This window comes from Diceros bicornis, chromosome 7 (genome assembly GCF_020826845.1).
Source record: "Diceros bicornis minor isolate mBicDic1 chromosome 7, mDicBic1.mat.cur, whole genome shotgun sequence".
In the NCBI taxonomy this organism is placed as follows: Eukaryota; Metazoa; Chordata; class Mammalia; order Perissodactyla; family Rhinocerotidae; genus Diceros; species Diceros bicornis.
In genome coordinates this window covers 5,911,237-5,931,399 of record NC_080746.1, presented here as the reverse complement: position 1 = coordinate 5,931,399, position 20,163 = coordinate 5,911,237, and the positions used below count along the sequence as shown (strand labels likewise).

Sequence of the window (20,163 nt, the reverse complement as noted above, 5' to 3'; positions counted from 1 at the left end):
GCGCTGGAGTGGGGTGGGGGTGGGAAATGAGGACTGGTGGTGCTGTTCTCTCACAGGTGATCTTGGAGCCAATATGGATTTCTCTGGCTGGAATTACAAAAGAGGTTGTGTCCTGGGAGGAGCATTTAACTGAGAACTGGGAGAGATGGGGCTGGGTATAGCAGGTGGCTGGGCCAGGCTGACACCAGAGAGCTTGGGGCCTGTCAGCAGCACCTTGGGGTGTGGACTGAGCATTCTCTCCCCTTCCAGGGGTGGATGAGGGTACCTCGGGGACATAAGTTTGGAAACTTCCCTGGGCCCTGACACCTGGAAACTTATACCAGCTTGCCCTGGGTAGGCCACCTAAGTCTGACTATGGAGAGAGAAGTCCTTCAATCAGTCAATCAATCAATCAAGTGCTAACCCTGGGCAAGTTCAAGGGTAGAAGGGGTGGAGGAGAGAAGCAGTGTGATGAGAAAACCAGGTTACCCTGACCTCATAGGACTGCCTGGTCTACCCAGCGTGGCAGCCGGGAATCACTGATGCCAAATGGGTGGTAAGATCGCAAGAGAGGGGAGGTCCCCGGGAGAAAGTGCTGTGGATTGAGGTGGTCCACGGAGGTTTCCTAGAGGGGCACAGCCTTGGGCTGCATCCTCCAGGGCAGGCGGGTTTGGTAGGTGGTGAGGGGATCCGAGCCATTCTGAGTGCGCAGGATGGGACCAGCTTCCTGGTTCCTTACGGGTTTGGTGGCCTTCTGGCTGGGGGCAAGGTCAGAGGTGGGGGAGTCAGCTCCCTCGACCAGTGTTGAAGGGGTGGAAATCCATATCCAGTGGTGGGCACCGCAGGCTGCCTCTTGGGCCCAAGAAGTGGGTTTTGTAGCCGGTAGACTTTTGCAGAGTGTTCTTCAAGGCAGTGAATCTCTGAGCTCGCTGTGCTTGTCTGCAGCGCTGGGGGCAGGGGGTGATAGCCGATCCCCTGAGAAGCAGCAGAGCCTCTGAGAAGACACTGGCTTTGGAGTCAGATTTGGGTCTGAAATTCAGCCCTGCCACTTTTTAGATATCTGGGTTTTTGCTACATTACCCTCTTTTAACCCATTTCCTCATCTGAAAATGAAACCTAGTTTTAAGAATTAGGGATAATATGTATTAAAAACACCTAACATGGCACAAGGATGCACAAAAATAATGACTATGTGTGTAGAGGCCTTTGCTCCCTCACCGAGCTGCGAGGTGCAGAAGTGGGGGTTGGGAAAGCCCCTTGGGGACTGTCAGGGCGCCCGAGAGCCTCCGTGGCTTTGGTCCATGTGCAGACCCCTCCCCGATGGCTGCCCAGAAGGGCCTTGGGTTAGGCCCCGGCTAACTCGGGGCTCTGAAACTTGTCACAGGCTTGGGGACAGTATCTCAGGGAATAGTACGGAGGCCCTCTGGGTCCTGCTGCTATTTCGACCAGCCTATTTCTTGTTTTATTATTTTAAGGTGCTGCAAAAAATTGCATTTGAAATAAGATTTCAATGTTTTAAAAGATGTTTTGGAAAGATTGGAAACTTGCTGTGTAAAGCAAGGCCCAGCGCATAGATGTGGTTAGGTGAGCGCCATGGCTTTGCTGGGTGAATGTCCCCTGGGCTTTGAGGGGAGAGGCCCCTGGGAGGGCTTGCTTCTCTCCCCAGGCCCCTCCTACCTTCCTCAGTGGGGAAGGGGAGGGAGAGGGGCACAGGAGCTGGAGGCCTCCCTGGTACTCTCCGTCAGGGCGGAGTGATGAGAGGGCAGTGGACGTGGGCCGGCCTTCATTGGCCCTCCCCGGGGCTTCTGGGTAGACCGGCTGGTCTGCTGCTGCCTGGCTCTTTGAGGTCCTCACGGTAGACTTGTGCTGTTAAGGTTTTTTGTTGTTGTTTCGTTTTGATGTGTGAACGTGAACTCCCGCTGCTCCACCAGACCAGAGGGAGGAATGGGGCTTGCCTGGCTTCGGGCAGGTGGATGGACGGTTGGTGGGGAAATCTCAATTGAAGGGAGATGGGGGCTAGGCCCCTGACGTTAGCAAGAATCAGCTCGTTATGTTTTATAACACCTCTACTTAGAAGCCTGTAGGGGGTTATTAACCTTCTTTTAAGAAGGGAAAACTGAGGCACAGTGAGAGTTATTTGCCCTGATGGCTCAGGGCTCTCGGCCCTGACCTCTCATCTGGGTTATGCCCATCAACCTCCAAAGGGAAAGAAGAGACTTGTATCTGGGGGTCCTCCCCCCGCCTGTTCTTTGTACCCTTATGGGGTCTCGTTGCAGGTGTTCCAGGCCCACGGCTGTGTGGGCAGGGCCCTGGGCAGGGCAGGGAGCTGAGGAGGGGCCACAGTGTGAAACCTGCAGGACACAGACACTGGCTGGCAGGGACCACGGGGTTTCTGTGCTGAGTGCCCACGGTCGGCTGAGTCAGGCCCTGGGGACTGTCCTGCCTGCTCTCACCTGGTGTGCCGAGTTCGGGATTATTTCCTTCAGTAGGGACTGTTGGCTGTGAGTCAGCTCTCTGTGCCCTGGCTGGCTTGGGGGCACAGATCTACAGGTAGTTGTTGATCCTCCATGGGGCCCCACGGCCTCGCCCATTTCCCAGCAGCTCCTTTTTCTGGTGGGGCAGCTAGGACAGTGACTGGGTCAAAGGGCAATGGTGAGAGGGTTGGGTGACAAAAAGAAAGAGGTTTAGTGAGTCCACCGCCAGCTGATCAGGCCTCTGCTGGGAGTGTGTGTCTCTGAGGAACTCTGGCGGCAGCCTCAGGGACTTGGAGTGGTGCGCATAAGCTGTTGTGGGAAGGTCCCAGGGCGCAGAAGCCAAGTCCAGCCCCACAGCAGGTACTCTGCATCCTGGGTGGTTGCTTAGAATAGGCCAACTGAAACTTGACGTGAGCGGCCGGCTCCTCTCACTGTGATGGGAAGTGGGTGAGCCGGCAGTCTCTTGGAGTGGTAGGCTGCAGTGTGTCTTGAACTTTCAAGTTCCTAAGAATAACCTGGGGCACTGGTAAACTTGCAGATCCCAGGCCTGCTGTAGCAGAACCTCCAGGGGGAGGGGCTTGGGAATCTGGATGCTGAGCAAGCACCGTGTTTGTTTTATTTTATTTTTTTATCGTTATTTTTCATGGCCCGACAAGTGTGGGAAATGCTGTGGTTGTACAAACAACAGGAACTGTAGCCTCTTGTGGATTTCTTGAGAATCTGGCTTCTTGTGGGATCTGTTGCCCCAGGTTGGGTGGAGGATTCCAATGTGGGCTTTCTTTTCCCTTCTTTATTTGAACCTTCGGTCATCCTGTGATGAACAAATCTAGCGTCCTCTCTTTGCTGGTCACTGTGCTGGACCTGGCCTGCAATGGAGGCAGGACTGGTGAAGCCCCTGCCGTCGGGAGCCTGCATGTGGGCTGGAGACAGGGTCCCTTCATAATCAGCAACTTGAAAAATAGGCTTTTCTCCAGTTTCACCTCTGATATCTCAGTGCTATGCACTTCTACTGTGCTCATCATCGCCCAGGATGACAAATACAGAGTTGGTTTTTGAAAGTCAGTCCTTGCTCTGTCGTCTCAGGTGGTCTTGAGCCATGTGGTGTTGCTGGGGACTCTAACCAGGAGCTAGCTGGCATCAGGGAGTGGCCATGAGAGTTATGCTGGCTTTGTCTTTCTCCTTGCAAAGGAAGGCATCTTTGAAGTGCTACAGAAGTGCCTCCTCACCTTGGAAAACCATTGCAGATGTGTGGATTGGCTTTTCTTGCTTGAACACTCTCAGGGATAGTTTATGGTTGTCATGATTATGGTGGCAGTGATGACATCATAAAATTGAAATCCGTCCCATCTAAGTGGTGGGTACACTGAATCACCAAACCTGTAAATGAAGAGCACCTGCCACAAATCAATGGCAGAGTTGGCAGTGACACATGAATCTAGCCACACTTGTCTTAGTTTCAGGTCTGAGCAACACACCTGTGTCTCCAGCCGGTGACGTCACCTCTGCCCCTTGACCTTGGTGTTCAACAGTGGGGCAGATTACCAGTTGTCATGTGATGTCCTTTCATGGTCCCTCTCAGGCCTCTGAGTGACATCTTCAGTTTTCAGGTTCATCCCTTGCCTTCCCAGCAGATCACACACAACCTTAGCCAAATGAGGAACAATCTTAAAAAAAAGAAAAGTCTTGCATGAAGATTTATTTTTTCCCTGTCTGCTTTGATTGGAATCTTCTGTGGATTTTTGGATAGTTAGTATTACTTTTGCTGTTTATAAATGTAAGCACTTACCAGTTGCCTTTCTCTAGTGAGGACCACACTTGAGGACACACACACAAGGGCAAGTTCCGGCTTTGGATTTGCTAGTCCTGGAGCCAGTGGGAGAGTGGGTCCTGGAGAATCTGGAGCTGGTGACAAGTCTGTTAGTGTGTGCTTGGGGAACCAGGAGAAGAGTCCTCTTAGCGGGAGGATTCTTTGGTTGACTTGGACACAGAGTTTTGTTTGCTCGGCATTTAGCTTTCAGCCTTGGTGAGTTTCTCACTTACTGGGAGTCAGGTGACTGCAAGGGTCTTTCCTATAGCATCACGTACATACCTTCTCTAAGCCAGTTTTTTGGACAGCCACTGGCCGTGGGGAGGATATGTTTCACTTGCACTAACTAGTGTGCTTAAAACAACAGAAAATATAATATTCTCCAGGCCTCATGCATCTGCACTCTTGGATTTCTGGACCCTACTCCCTCTGTCCCTCTAGGAAGTTGGATGGGAATGGCGATAATCTGATCCTTCCCTGCAACCTGCCCCTTGGGTTCTCCCCCTTCATCCCTCCAGGGTCTTTACTCTGTGAGTACCAAGCCCTTCGTGCCCATCTGTCCTCCAGGAAGTCATTCCTTGCTCTCTTGTCTGAGCTAGCCTTGAGCCATGCTGTGTTTCTGGGGACTCTGGCCAGGATCTCACTTGAGCTGGCCGGTGGGAATTGGCCATGAGAGTTACGTGGCCTCTGTCTCTGTGGTAAGCAAGCACCTGGCTTCACAGCCCTGGGTTTTGTATGTGCACCTGCAAGTATGTTTACTTTCGTGAAAGAGAGAGAGAGGCAGAAGCAGGCACCGGCATACTTTCTCTCTTGCCTTGGCTTTGAGGCCCCGTGGAGAGACTGTTGTGTGTGGAGACATGATTCTATACACAGCTGAGCCCGAGTGGGTGGGAGCTCCCTGTCGCCTGCTGCACTGGAGGCTGCCGACCATGTGCTTGCCTGAAACCTGGCTAGGGTTGGCAGGGTGTGGCTCTGCTTTACTGACTTCGCTACCTTTGTGACTTTGAACAGGTCACTCTCTGTCTCTCAGCCTCAGTTTCCTTATCAATAAAATGACTGGGTTAGGCAAGATGATCTCTAATGTGCCTGACAACGGAGCCGAGAGTAGGGTTATAAAAGGAAGCAGTCTAGTTACTGATTAAACAGCATTTCTGGGCTGAGTGGAGCCCCAGAATTCACAGTGCGGGGACGACCAGGGCCCTGCCATTGAGCCAGTCCCACTGCTGACAGCCTTGCTCCATGGCAAGGCTGGGGGTGGCCCCTGGGTCTGCTGTCCATGCTGTCGGCCACCTTTCCGTTCCCAAGGAGCTTGCTTCCCATTTCCATGAATACTTGCTCCCTGAGTTCTGGAAACTGACTACACTGGGGGGTGGAAAACCAGGATCAAATCTGGACCTGCCACTACGTGGCTGTGCGATCCTGCGAGGTCGTCGTTTCTCTTCTCCTTCTCTGTAGCGCGGGGGCAATGGCACCGGTCAGGAGTGGTTCCAGGGTTGTTGTGAGGATCAGGTAAGAAAACAGTTGTGAAATTACTCTCTAAGTTGAAAATAAATATAAACTACTACTTTGTTACATTTTTTCTAACACATGTAAACATACAGACAGTCTGTTCAGAGAGTCTAGCTAAAGCTTTACTATTTTTTCATTTTTAAATCTGATTAGACAACCAAGGACCATTGGGCACGTAAAGAAAACATAGAGCCTGAAAGAGAAAGGCAAAGATCAAGTTCCAAAGACAATATGGAAAAATCTAGCTGGTATCTAAGAAACAGCAAGATAGTGCATTTATAAAATAGGAAAAGGCTGCTCAAGAAAGTAGCCAGCAAAGAACAAAACATCACTCTTGGAAATGAAATACATGGTTTTTGAAATTTAAAAAAGCGAGCATTCGTTGCCTTTATAAGTCTTGCGATCAGGTGATATTAGTCCTCCAGTTTTGTTCTTCTTTTTCACGGTCTGTTGCATTTCCATATGAATTTCAGAAGCAGCTCACCAATTTCTACAAAAAGCCTGCTGAGATTTTGATCAAGATTGTATTGACTCTGTAGACAAATTTGAGAAGAATAGACATCTTAACTATGTCGAGTCTCCCAATCCGTAAACGTGGGATATTGCTTTGCTCTTTTAGAGTTTCTCTCAGCAGTGTTTTGTATTTTTCGTGTACGGGTATTGTACATCTTCTGTCAGATTTGCCCCCAAGTGTTTCGTATTGTTGATGCTATTGTAAATGGTATTGTTTAGTTTTAATTTCCAATTGGTCATTGTTAATACATAGAAATACAATTGAATTTTATATATTGATCTTGTATCTTGCAACCTTGCTAAAGTCATGTGTTATTTAAATAGATTTTTTGAGTTACAAAGCTACAGTAATGAAGACAGTATGGTATTGGCATAAGAATAGACAAAGAGATCAATGGAACAGAATAGAATCCAGAAATAACCCACAAATAGATGGACAATGGATTTTTGACAAAACTGCAAAGGCAATTCAGTAAAGAAAAGATGGTCTGTGCAAAAAATGATAGGGGAATAATTGGGTATCCACATGCAAAAAGAAAGAAAGAAAAAGAGAAAAAAAGAATTTTGAGCCACACTTTGCACCATATAAAAAAAATTAACTCAAAATGGATTATAGGCCCAAATGTAAAACCTAAAACTATAAAACTACTGGAAGAAAACATAGGAGAAAATCTTTGTTGCCTTGGGTTAGGCAAAGATTTCTTTTTTTTTTTTTAATTTTATTTATTTATCCCCCCCCCCAAAGCCCCAGTAGAGAGTTGTATGTCATAGCTGCACATCCTTCTAGTTGCTGTATGTGGGACGTGGCCTCAGCATGGCCAGAGAAGCTGTGCGTCGGTGCGCGCCCGGGATCCAAACCGGGGCCGCCAGCAGCGGAGCGCGCGCACTTAACTGCCAAGCCACAGGGCTGGCCCAGGCAAAGATTTCTTAGCTACAACACCAAAATCGTAATTCATAAAAGAAGAACTTGACAAATTGGACTTCATAAAAGTGAGAAACTTCTATTCTTCAAAAGACACTGTTAAGAGAACGAAAATACAAGCCATAGACTAGGAGAAAGTCTTTGCAAAGTATATATCTGATATATTCTTGAATCCAGGATATATGTAAAGAGCTCTCAAAACTCAATGATAGGAAAATAAGCAAACCAATTTAAAAAACTAGGCAAAAGATTTGAAAAGACACTTCACCAAAGAAGATAAACAGATGGCAATTAAGCACATGAAGATGCTCAACGTCATTAGTCATTAGGGAAAAGCAACTTTAAACCATAGTGAGATACCACTACACATCTATTAGAATGGCTAAAATTAAAAATACTGACCATAGCAAGTGTTAGATAGGTTGTGGACACCTGGAATCCCTACAGACTGCTGATGGGAATGTGACATGGCACAGTCGCTTTGGAAAGCAGTTTGGCAGTTTCTTGAAAAGGTAAGCATATGCCTATCATAGGAACTCACTATTCCACTTCTAGGTATTTACCCAAGAGAAATGATGGCATTTGCCAATACAAGGACTCGTACAGGAATGTTCACAGCAGCTTTGTTTGTAATAGTCCCAAACTGGAAACAATACCAGTGTCCGTCAACAGGTGAATAGGTAAACAAATTGTTGTATACCCACTACTCAGCAATAGAAAGGAATGCACTATTTATATAATAGAAGAACGTGGATGAATCTCAAAATATTGTGCTGAGTAAAAGAAGCCAGACAACGGAGAGAACATGCTGTGTAATTCCATTTATATAAAGTTCTAGGAAAAAGCAAACTAATCTTTACTGACAAGAACAGATAAGTGGTTGCTTGGGGACGGGAAAGGGAATCAGGGAGGAGAGGGAGGGAAGGGCCAGGAGGAAACTTGAAGCTGATGGATATGTTCATTATCTTGATTCTGGTGATTTCATGAATGTGTCAAAACTTACCACACCAAAAATATGCCCCAAATTGTACATGTTATATAGGTACAGTTTATTTTATATCAATTATACCTTAGTGAAGCTACTTAAAAAATTCCATTGGGGGTTTACAAGAGTAAGTTAAAAAAAAAATCCCAGAATAGGACCAAATGATGGAAAAATGTAAAATATGAGAGAGGGAAAAAAAGCCAGATAGAGGTGTAGAGGATCTACTGTTTATCCTTGGTTTTCTGAAATTTCACGTGATATATTTAGATATCTGTGCTTTTTCATTTATCTTTCTCACTCTTCAGAGAGCCCTTTGAATTTGAAGATATCTGCCTCTCTTGAGCTCTTGGAAATATTCTTCCAGCATTTCTCTACTGTCCTCTGCCAGGCTCAGGAATTGGGCTCAGGGATTACAGAAGATAGAGGTAAGACAGGGAAGGGCATTGTTAGAAATCCCCAAATCCCCACCTCTGTTCCAAACAAAAATACCTCTATCCCACCAGTCCCTCGTAAGGGATGGGAAGTTGATTTCTCCAGACTTGAGGACACCCCAGGTTCAGAGGAAGGCTGTAGTGAGGGGTGAAAAGAGTCAAAGGTTTATTCTTGTACATGTTCCGGAATCTAGTGGCTGGGTTTAAATTGCTCCACCCAGGAGATTAGACAATTATTCTCTGAAACAATTAAACCATTCTGTAGAAAAGATCTACACAGGCTAACAGTTGGGAGTGCCCATAAAAAATCGGGCTAGCCACTTAACTGTGGCCTATAGTGAAGCCACTGTGGCAAGTCATGCACACAGAGCTTCCCAAACAGCCTTTAGAACCTCATTCCTAAGTATGGACCACTGAGCATCGTCAGGCATTTGGGGAAAGCCTTCAACATGAAAGAGAAAGTCAAAAACAGAGAAGCGGTACTCATGGAAGTATAAAGATGAGAAGATTCTGCATCCAAAATTCAGAGAACAAGAAAGAGGAAAATTCAAAGAACAAGAAAGAACTCTTGGAAATTAAAATTTTGATAGCAGAAACGAAGAACTCAATAGCAAGGTTAAAAAACAATGAGAAGGATAATAGAGAAATGATAAGTGAAGTAGACGAACAATATGATAGGAATTGCAGAAATGTAGACCAGAGAAAATGAAGGGGAAGACGTAATCTAAGAAATAACACAAGAAAGTTTCCCAGACTGAAAGCTAGAGTTCTCAGATTCAAGGAGTGGGCAGAGAGCTCAGCGTAATGAAATTTAAAGACCCAATTTAAAACACATCCTCAAGGCTTTCAGAGAAAGATAAATCATGAATAAAAAATAATGGATTTGCACTATTATCGTGTTTCTCAAAAGCAAAATTACAAGCTAAAAAACAATGGAGCCTTCAAAATTCTAAGTGAAAATTATTTGATACCTGTAGTCCTATACTCAGCCAAACTATCCACAAATGTGAGTGCAGAATTAAGGTCTGTTGAGAAACATGCAGTCTCAAAAAATTTCCCTCTCAGGAAGCTACTGAAGTATGTGTTCCACCAACATGAAGTAAGCCAAGAGGGATGAAGACATGGAATCCAGGAAATAGGGGTTTTAACACAAGAGGGAGACGAAGGAAACGCCCAGGGTGATGGTGAAGGGAGTTCCCGACAAGAGCTATGGGAAAGGGCCAAGGGCTCTGGGAGGGAGGCCCCAGGAAGAAAATGACATGAGAGGTTGTTTGACACACTATATGTGGAAGATTGGAAGAGTATTACAGAGCTCTTGGATTGTATGGAAAGACCTGCGTATATGTTAAAAACAAACACATGTAAATGAATATTTGCAGCAGGAAAAACAAATTAGTTGTACTGGGAAGGAAACAATAGTGAACAATATTTTCAAAAACTAATAATGAAGATTTCAAAGACTTAGTATGAGGAAAAGAATATGAATAATTCATTAATGATTTTTATATTGATTACATGTTGAAATGATAATATTTTGATATGTGGGGTTAAATACAATGTTATTAAGATTAAAAAAAACTAATAATGAAAACAGAGTATAAATACAATTTGTTAAAACTTGAGCCCTGTAACTATTGGGAGGATAGGAGAAACAGAAGGAAGGACATTAAAATCCACGTTGTCATAATAGGAAGTCAGTTGATTATATTTTAAGTAGATGTATCAAGAGATAGTAGTATTGGCATATTATTTAGAAATATGGAGACAAATTCCAGAACAAGCAGCTTGAAAGCATTTTAATTGGTCGCCTCTGAGGTGTTTCTTTCCTTTTTTTAAAATTTATTTTTATTGAGATATAATTGACATATAGTATTGTGTAAGTTTAAGGTGTACAACGTGTTGATTTGATACATTTATATATTGCAATAGGATTACCATGGGAGGGTTAGCTATGGGCTGTGTTTCTCTATGTGATACTAGATCAAGTCACAAATATAACCAATTAGGAAACTAAAATTAGAGATATAAGTATCCAAATGTGGCAGGAATGGGGAGAATCTTTCCTAGCAGCAAGTTAATAGATAATGTTTAAATGTAACACATCAGGAAGTGTCAGTTCCACATATTCAGAGTTAGGAGGTAAACACCAGAAGAATCACATTTGGAAACTGTTAAAACTGGGCACACCTACTGCTTTTATTACAAAGCCTTTTGGAGTGGGTGTGGGGTAGTTAGACCCTGCTCTCCTCCAGGATTTAGGGCAGGCTGACAGAGTGTGTGCCACAGGGCAGAAAGGTTTGCCTGTCTGTCCTTGTGTGCTGCAGACAGCTCAGCTGCTCCTGTCCGTGTTCGTGCCTCCCTCCTCCTGATATCCGCTGACAGGGAGGAACCCGCGGAAGCTGCCGTCTTGTCGGAAGTTTTGTTTGCTTTTCATGCCCTTGGGTCTGGGTCTGGGTGTGGATTCCAGCAGAGGCCTGGCCTTCTCACCTCACCTGGAGATCCTGGACGGGGCAGAGTGGCGTGTTCCATGGGGGCAGGGTAGGGCTGCCCAGGTTTACTGCCTTTTTACTCTTGGCTGGTTAAACATTGGCGGAGCAAGGCCCCTGGGTAGTGTGTACAGTTGTGCTACCCACAGATTCCTGACCCAGGTGATCAGTGGGGACCGAAGCTAGTGGGGCCTCCTCGCCCCATGCCCCATACCCTGGGGCTGTGTTAGCCGGAGGAGGGGCTGCCCTTAGAAGCTTGCACAGAGGCCCCGTGGTGGCCAGTCACAGCTCTGGGCTGGGCCCGCCCTCCCCACACCTGATTCATTTCAAGGATGATTCATTTCAGTGAGAGCCCCAATGCCTGGGTTTAGACAGGCTGTTTGTTTCATTTTTACTGAAACTAACCATTCTTAAGCAATAGTGCCTGTGCTGCGTGGACACTGTGATGCATGGATGAGAAGGCCGCTTCTCGTGTCTCCTTGCTTTTTTCTCCAAGCTGGACCTTAAAAAATGTAACGTTCTCCCCGAGCCGTGCTGGGGTGGCTTTTGAGGTGAGAGAGAGTTTCTGAACTGTATGCATTTCTCCGTTCAGAACATGAATGGCTTTGAGGAAGGCGTGGAGTTCTTGCCAGTCAACAATACCAAGAAAGTCGAGAAGCAGGGCCCGAAGCGCTCCGTGGTGCTGGTGGCCGTGCTGGTCGGCTTCTTCTTGCTTTCTCTCATGACTGGTTTCCTGGTCTGGCACTTCCAGTGTGAGTAAGGCTGGGCGGTGGGCTCTGGGGAGGGTGATGTGGGGTGGCTCTACTTCTTCTCTCAAAGGACAGACCCAGGGGCCACCTACGTTGGACATGAAGGAGAGAATGGAGGGTGCAGTTGGGGGTGGCCGAGGAGGGGTCTAGGGCACTTTCAGGCCGTAGTTGGGGAGTGGTGAGGAGCTGGCCAGAGCTGGCCCGCAGGCTCATATGTCCACTGGCCCCTCCTGGCGTTCACTCCCCCAGGGTTGCTGAGGGCAGCTTGTGGACACTGGGGGGATGGGAGGGGGGGACCTGTCACTTCCTCTGACCACTTTCTTTCCCTGGTCTCGCACAGACCGGAGCGTGCGGGTCCAGAAGATCTTCAATGGCTACCTGAGGATCACGAATGAGAACTTTCTGGATGCCTATGAGAACTCGAACTCCACTGAGTTTGCAAACCTGGCCAAGAAGGTGAAGGAAGCGGTGAGTCCAGTCCCTGTCCCTGCTGTCTGCTCTGGCTCCCTCACCTGGGCAGAAAGGACACTGCTCTCTTAGCCCCCAGATCCCTGGGCTGGCGTGTGACGTGGGCTTCCAGGCCCCTGGGAAGGGGGCCCGGGTCCCAGGAGCGAGAGAGTGGCAGGGGCGGTTGCCGCTCTCTGGCCCGCCCTGAGCCTCCTCTCCCTCCCTCAGCTGAAGGTGCTGTACAGTAGGGTCCCAGCCCTGGGCCCCTACCACAAAGAGTCGGCCGTGACTGCCTTCAGGTGGGTGCTGGGGAGCAGGCGGGTGGGGGTGGGGTTGGTGTGCTCTCCTGGTGAGACGGAGTGCCTCAGAGCCTGCGGGGTGATGAAGCTGCAAGGTCCTGGCTTGGAGAGTGGAGCCGTCCTCGTTCTGTCCTTCATGGGCGTTACTGAGCAGGCTCAACTCTTCTGTCTCCAAGACGGTACCCGGTAACCGTGGTGGTGTTGCTAGGATGCACTGCGCACATGCAGGCAGAGTGCTGTGAATGGAGGGGTGGCGCCTGCTACACAGCTGCTTGGTAATGGTTGTGATTGTTATTTTTCAGTTTGGGTTTGGGAGCATTGTGGTGCTCAGGAAGGCTTCAGCAAGTCTTCACATTTTCCTTGCTTGGGCAGCCTTCAAATACACTTTTATTTTAATAGACTTTATTTCAAAAGTGTTTTTGATTTTGCTAGTTTAATTTAATCTTTACAAATGCTGCGTGGCAGGTGGCACTCTCATCCCCTTTCAGAGATCAGGAAACAGACTCAGAAAGTTGTTAGTCAGTGTGCCCACACTAGTGGTAGAGCCAGACTGCAATCCAGGTTTTTTTGTCCCTCCGTCTGAGCTGCTCCCAGAATGTATCTGCTTGAGGGTGAGACTGAGAGCAGAGGGTAAAGGGGCGAGCTCTCTTGCATTCAGGATCAAAAGGTGGGTGAACATAAAAGAGAGTCTGAGGGCGGTCCCTGCCTGGAGGAAGGCCCCTTAGTGAGCCCCTCTTAGGGGCCTGAGCTGCCCCATGCACACCAGCATCTGGGAGAGTGTGGGGACAGGCGGGGAGCCAGAGCCCACTCGCATCTCAGGCTTGCGCCTCTCTCCTCAGCGAGGGCAGCGTCATCGCCTACTACCGGTCGGAATTCAGCATCCCGACGCACCTGGTGGAGGAGGCCGAGCGTGCCATGGCGGAGGAGCGCACGGTCACTCTGCCACCCCGTGCCCGCACCATGCAATCCTTCGTGCTGACCTCGGTGGTGGGCTTCCGTGAGTGCAGGGGCGCTGGGGTGGGCATTTGTCAGGCCAGCCTGCGACGGAGCAGGGCCAGGCGCCCTGGACCATTGCAGGGGAACCAGCGCTCCCAGAGCCAGTGCACGGAAGAGAAGAGTGCCTGCCCACCGGGCCCCTCCCTCTAGGGGAATAAGGAAGCAGACCCTGGCAGTAAATACTTGATTCTCCCTCTTTTCTTCAGCCACTGACCCCAGAACAGCACAGACCACCCAGGACAGTAAGTATCATGCCCTCCTCCCAGAGGAAAAGAAGAGGGATGTGGCCAGATGCCCCTTCAGTCAAGGGGGTCCCCAAAAGTCATGTGGTGGTGACCATCAGCACATCCCTCCGCCTCTTCCAGGCCGTGAGAAGACCCTTCTAGGTCTCTCCTGGGCCCAGGGCAGCCTGGGATGTCTCAGAGGAACCAGGCCTGAGTGTCCCCTGACAGGGCTCTGGGTTACTCACCCCACCAGCTCTGCCCAGCTCTGCCCCCCGTGTCCTCCTGTCTCCCACACAGACAGCTGCAGCTTTGCCCTGCACGCCCGAGGCCGGGAACAGACTCGGTTCACCACGCCTGGCTTCCCCGACAGCCCCTACCCAGCTCAAGCCCGCTGCCAGTGGACCCTGCGAGGGGACGCCGACTCCGTGCTGAGCCTCACCTTCCGCAGTTTTGATGTTGCGAACTGCGACGACCAGGGCAGTGACCTGGTCACGGTGTATGACACCCTGAGTCCTGTGGAACCCCGGGCCGTGGTGCAGTGAGTGTCCCGGGGAGCAGAGGCGGGCTGGGGGAGCTGGGCGCCTGCCGGTGGTGGGCCGGGCCTTCGGAGTGAATCGCAGTGCGGGTTGGAGAGACAGTGGATGACTCTTGGCCACAGGCCACTGCAGACAGGTGTGCTGTGGTTCTCGGTGTGAGCTCCAGCAGAGCATCTTGGAGGTGCTTTCGTCAGCCTCGGCAGGGTGCAGAAGGCTCACTTGATGCCCCATCAAGATGGTCCTTCGATGCCAGGGAGCAGGTGCGCTTCCTTTACCTGCCAGAGCAAAGGTGCCGCCTGCTGTTAAAATGTAGGTTTTATTATTACTCAGGTATGGTGAGGCCAACAAGTCAGGAGACCACTGCCATTGAAAAGATGGTTTGTTACTCACAGTTCCCAGGGGGAGGGGCCCCACGGGCCCACAGGGAAGCAGCAGGTTCAGTCAGGAGACAGAGGGCGCTGGGGGAAGACCAGGGCCAGAGCCTTTGTTGTGGTTTCCGCAGGAGAGACGACTCGAGGCAGGGCAAGCAGGTTTAGGATTGGCTGATTTGAAGAATTCCAGTGGGCTCTGGGGTTCTCTGTCTCTACTTGTCTGGTACCTGGCCCTGGGGTGATCAGGGCTGCTGGATAGTGGCCTGGAGTGGACGAGCCCCGCAAAGGAGGTGGGTGGGGTGTGGGCTCTGGATTGGTTGGTTTGCATATGAAAGGCTTGCCTGCAGGAAAGTCTTTACTATCTCTAGGAGTTGGCTGATCCTGGGAGGGGCAGCCTCTCCAGGGTCAGCGAGGCCCCAGCTGTCAGAGCATCGGGATTACAGGAAATGAAAAGGCATAATTCCTCTGCTGTGGCTGTCAGGGTGTGGAGAAGACTGCCTCCCCAGCCAGCCTCCTGGCGGGATGGAGCACCCCTCTCAGAGGTGCTGCCCGTGCGGTGAGCAGCCTCCGCCTGGGCTCTCCCTGACTCAGTGGACCAGAGCCTTCTATTGCTGTCTGTGGAAATGAGCTGGGCAGATGTTTTGTGATTAATAATGGGCTGAAATTCTGGCCCCAAACAAGACGGAACTATCTGCTGCCACACCTTAGCAGCTGGGACTTCTGTCTGAACACTCCTTTTGTGTAGGATTTCTTCCCTTCTCTCTAATTTATTAATTGTACAACAAATAAATACACGGTCCTGAAAGGAAAAAGTGGAAAATAGACATGCATGAAGAAGACAAATATCATGTATAATCTTACTATGTAGAAAGAGTCACTGTTAAATTTGTCATGTATATTCTTCCAGACTTTTTTGCTATGTATGTGTATGTTGTATATATATTTAAAAATAGGATTATACAGCACGTTTGGTTTTGTTACCTGCTTTTTAAAAATGAAGAATATTGGGGCCAGCGCTGAGGCCCAGTGGTTAAGTTCAGCGCACTCTACTTTAGCAGCCCGGGTTCTCAGGTTCGGATCCCAGGTGCAGACCTACACCATTCATCAGCCATGCTGTGGCGGTGCCCCACATACAAAATAGAGGAAGGTTGGCACAGATGTTAGCTCAGGGCAAATTTTCTTCAGCAAAAAAAAAATGAAGTATATTGTGATGATCTTTCCAAATCAGTAAACCTGTCTCTAACCGTAATTTTTTAAAAAATTGTTTTATTGAGGTCACATTGGCTTATAACATTGTGTAAATTTGAGGTGTACATTATTATATTTCAGCTTCTGTATAGTCTCCATCTTGTTGACCACCAACATGTGTGCCATACATGTTGCTCCTTTATCCCTTTCACCCTCCTCCTACCCCCTTCCCCTCTGATAACCGCTAATCTGTTCTCCTTATCCAGTGTTTGTTCATCTTCCACATATGAATGAAATCATATGGTGTTTGTTTCTCTGTCTGACTTATTTTGCTTAGCCTAATACCCTCAAGGTCCATCCATGTTGTTGCAAATGGCATGATTTTGTCTTTTTTTATGGTTGAGTAGTATTCTATCATATATATATATATATGCATATCTTCTTTATCCATTCATCAGTCAGTGGGCACTTGGGTTGCTTCCATGTCTTGGCTATTGTGAATAATGCTGCAGTGAACATAGGGGTGTGTATATTTTTTTGAATTATTGATTCCATGTTCTTTGGGTAAATACCCAGTAGTGAGATAGCTGGATCATATGGTAGTTCTATTTTTAGTTTTTTTGAGAAATCTCCATACCGTTTTCCATAGTGGCTGCACCAGTTTGCATTCCCACCAGTAACTGTCGTTTTTAATGGTTGCATAACATGGCGTTGTTTAGAGGCATCTTGATACAGTCATGAGCCGTGTCTGGAGTCTGAATGCCCGAGTTTGAATTTCTGCCCTGCCACTTACTAACTGTAGAATCTTGGGCAAGTTATTTCTCCTCTCTATGCCTCAGTTTCCTTATCTGTGAAATGGGGATAATAGTATCGACTTCGTATATTTGTTATGAAGAATACCCGGGTTAGTAGATATAAAAGCACTAAAAACAATGCCCAGCGTGTTCTTAATAAGTGTTCGTGTTGGTGCTGTTACTGCTACTGTTGTCATTATTTAGCCCACAGCTTATTTAATGAATCCTCTATTATTAGGCATTCATTGTTTCTGCATTTTTGCTGTTTTAAACAAAAACAGTCTTATAACTAAATCCTTACTCAGATCTCTGATTGTGCAGGGAGGGCTTTTTGACCCCACCCTTGGCCTTTTGTGGCCGGGACCAGGGTTAGGGACGGGGTCCTTGGGCCCCTCTGCTTGGGCTCTGTCTGCTTTCACTAACGCCTACCCCTCTGCCCCCACAGGCTGTGTGGCACCTACCCTCCCTCCTACAACCTGACCTTCCTCTCCTCCCAGAACGTCCTGCTCGTCACGCTGATAACCAACACCGATCGGCGACATCCTGGCTTTGAGGCCATGTTCTTCCAGCTGCCGAGGATGAGCAGTAAGGAAGGCAGGGCTGGGATGGAGAAGGGGACAGGCCTTAGGGGCTGGCCTGAGCACAGGAGGCCACAAGCCAAACCCTGTCAGTGACAGAGTTTGGAAGCTTAAGCCCAAGGGCCTTTTGCCCATCGCCTGGGTTAGGAGCCCTCCCTAGGGCAGCCGGCCTCCCAGCACTCAGACTTGCCAGCAGCTGGCTGTGGAGCTTCTGGTGCCCAGGCCTGCAGGCTGAGAGCAGAGAGGGCTTTGACTCAGGCCTGCTCTCCTCAGGGCCCCCTGCCTGCTGCCTGGCTAAGCAGGTCCTCACCTCTCTCTCCTGCCTTTGCCTTCAGGCTGTGGAGGCTCCTTACGGGAGGCCCAAGGCGTGTTTAGCAGCCCCTACTATCCAGGCCACTACCCGCCCAACATCAGCTGCACGTGGGACATCCAGGTAGGAGCTGTGGCTGTGGGTGTGTGTGAGAAAGAGGGAGGGAGGCAGAGAGGGAGGGAAAGAGAGATGGAGGGAGGGAGGAAGAGAGGGAGAGGGAGACAGAGAGCTGAGGGAGGGAAGGAGAGGGACGCTTCAGGAGGGCAAGCGAGGAAGGGCAGAAGAGAGGGAGATGAGCCCCTTTAGTAACCCCGAAGAGAGCCGCATATCTGGAGCCCACAGGGCAGGGCAGGTTCGGGGGCCTGATCTGCTGCAATGTCAAGCAGACCCCGACTCAAATCCTAGCTCCTGATCCGTGGTTGACAGAGCCCTTGGCCAGTTGGCGTCTGGTACCTCAGCTTGCCCCTAGTAGAGTGAGAGGTGCTGTGGAGTGAGGTTGGAGGGTGTGTGGGGCGCAGAGAAAGCACTTGTTGCAGGGCAGCGAGATCAGAGTCTTGCCTAGTCTGCCCCTCAGCCACCCCAGTCAGAGAGCCTTCTCTCTTTTCTTCCTTGGGTAATGTCGGGAGAACTCTTCAGCCTTCTTTAGTAACATAATAGTGTCTCTCCCCTCTGAGTCTAGAAGTTCTTCCAGGCATCAAACCCGAATCCTTCCTGTTACGTGTTCTGTATCGCCCACATGGGTGGGGGAAGAAAAAACTCAGCAGCCATGTTCCGTGTCCGTCCTCCCCCGTCCCCCACCGCCACCACGTGCCACCTTGGGTTTAGGAAAGAGGGAAAGAAGCAGCAGAGACCCAGCACATCTCTCTCTTCAGGTGCCCAACAACCAAAATGTGAAGGTGCTCTTCAAATCCTTCTACTTGTTTGAGCCCAACACACCCCCAGGCTCCTGCCCCAAGGACTACGTGGAGGTCAACGGGGAGAAGTGAGCGCTGGGAGTGGGGGCGCCGGCCCGCGGTGCTGGGGGAGGAGAGCCTGGAGCCCCAGGGCGGGAGCCTCTTCTGACCACTGCCCACCCCTCTAGGTACTGCGGAGAGAGGCCCCAGTTTGTCGTTTCCAGCAGGAGCAGCAAGATCACTGTTCGCTTCCACTCGGATCAGTCCTACAGTGACACAGGCTTCTTGGCCGAGTACCTCTCCTATGACTCCAGTGACCGTGAGTGAATCCTGAGGAGGAGGAGCCTGGCTAGAAGGCTTGACTCAAGATAGACTCTCTGTTCTGTGTCTTATTAGCAGTATGCTTTCCTGATTCTGAGATACCAGACCGTGTAAGATGCGTATCACTCCAGTAGCTTTTTGAGGGAAAAAAAGGCTACCTTAAATGCATTTATTAAAAAAGTCCGCAGTGACTGGCCCCGTGGCCTAGTGGTTAAGTTCGGCATGCTGCACTTTGGTGGTGGCCCAGGTTTGGTTCCCAGGCACGGACCTACACCACTCACCGGCAGCAGTGCTGTGGCAGCAACTCACATACAAAATAGAGGAAGATCAGCACAGATGTTAGCTCAGGGGTAATCTTCCTCAGCCAAAAAAAAAAGGACATAATAAGCCCTGGTCCACACCACACCCTTCAGTCCCTGTGTGAGGTACCTTGAGCCAGAGGGCCCCCCGGCCATCTGTCCCTTTGGTTGAGCAACACTGTGACTTTGAGAATCTGTGCTTGTCTTTGTGGCCTTTTAGCACCTTTAGGATTAATAGCATAATTCTGAGACATATTAGAAAATACAGGGGCATAAGTCGTCACACTAACTACTCCTAGCTTTGAAAATTCTATGCTCTATACTTAAGAGATCTCACAGCTTCTATTGCCTTTAATTTCATTGTCTGCCGTATGGAAAGCATTTCCTCCACATACACAATGACTCTGTTCCAGTCCTGCGTCATAAAGTAACCTTTTGGAAGGCATTTTAACTATATGCAGGAGTCCAAATTTAAGTTAAAATCCAACCGCACAGCTCGCCACCAGAGTCTGAGTGGGTGCGTGGACCCCGCTGATGAGTGCAGAGACAGTGACAGTGGCCCTCTCAGCTCTGTCACCTGCCTGATGACGTCGGTTGTCAGACACCTCCCGCTGTCAGAAACGTTGAAATGTGGAAACTGGCTCAGAATTAAGGAAGGCCGGTGCCGCCGTTTGACGTTGGATAGCACACAGATCTCCTCGATCTGATCTGCCGAGCCTCTGTCGGCCCGAGCTGCCGTGGGGGCCTGACACCCGGGATGTGGCTGCCCGAGGACACGGGCAGTAAAACTGACTGCACACCAGGCCGGCCTCTGCCCGCTTTGCCTGGGGCCTCCCAGGGTGGGGTCATCGGGGGTCAGGAGGGCCCCCGGCCAGCCCAGGCTGTGGGTCCGTGGCCAGCCCCGCCCCGCCGGCTGCAGGAACCCCGAGCCAGAGCTTGGTGGGCAGAGACACCCCAGCCCTGGGGTGCCAGCTGCAGCCCAGCTCCTCCCTGTGTTGAGAGCTGGACTGGGAAACGTTTTCCCTCTGGTCCTCAGGGTGGCTGTGAGGTTG

At 49.5% G+C, this 20,163-nt stretch overlaps 1 protein-coding gene across 2 annotated transcripts in view; it reads left to right on the top strand.

Moving 5' to 3' along the window:
* Positions 1 to 20,163, top strand: part of ST14 (ST14 transmembrane serine protease matriptase) — a 41,566-nt gene that overhangs the window by 9,492 nt on the left and 11,911 nt on the right. Inside the window, exons 1-11 of one of the 2 annotated variants that reach the window (XM_058544804.1) lie at positions 11,506 to 11,618; positions 11,699 to 11,858; positions 12,196 to 12,323; positions 12,531 to 12,601; positions 13,441 to 13,598; positions 13,804 to 13,839; positions 14,119 to 14,359; positions 17,156 to 17,295; positions 17,624 to 17,721; positions 18,471 to 18,580; positions 18,680 to 18,810. In XM_058544804.1, coding sequence (XP_058400787.1) covers positions 11,556 to 11,618; positions 11,699 to 11,858; positions 12,196 to 12,323; positions 12,531 to 12,601; positions 13,441 to 13,598; positions 13,804 to 13,839; positions 14,119 to 14,359; positions 17,156 to 17,295; positions 17,624 to 17,721; positions 18,471 to 18,580; positions 18,680 to 18,810 — 1,336 coding nt within the window. In that variant the 5' untranslated portion in view covers positions 11,506 to 11,555. Of the gene's footprint in view, positions 1 to 11,505; positions 11,619 to 11,698; positions 11,859 to 12,195; positions 12,324 to 12,530; positions 12,602 to 13,440; positions 13,599 to 13,803; positions 13,840 to 14,118; positions 14,360 to 17,155; positions 17,296 to 17,623; positions 17,722 to 18,470; positions 18,581 to 18,679; positions 18,811 to 20,163 lie in introns of those variants that run through there. The other variant, XM_058544803.1, reaches the window with a different exon arrangement.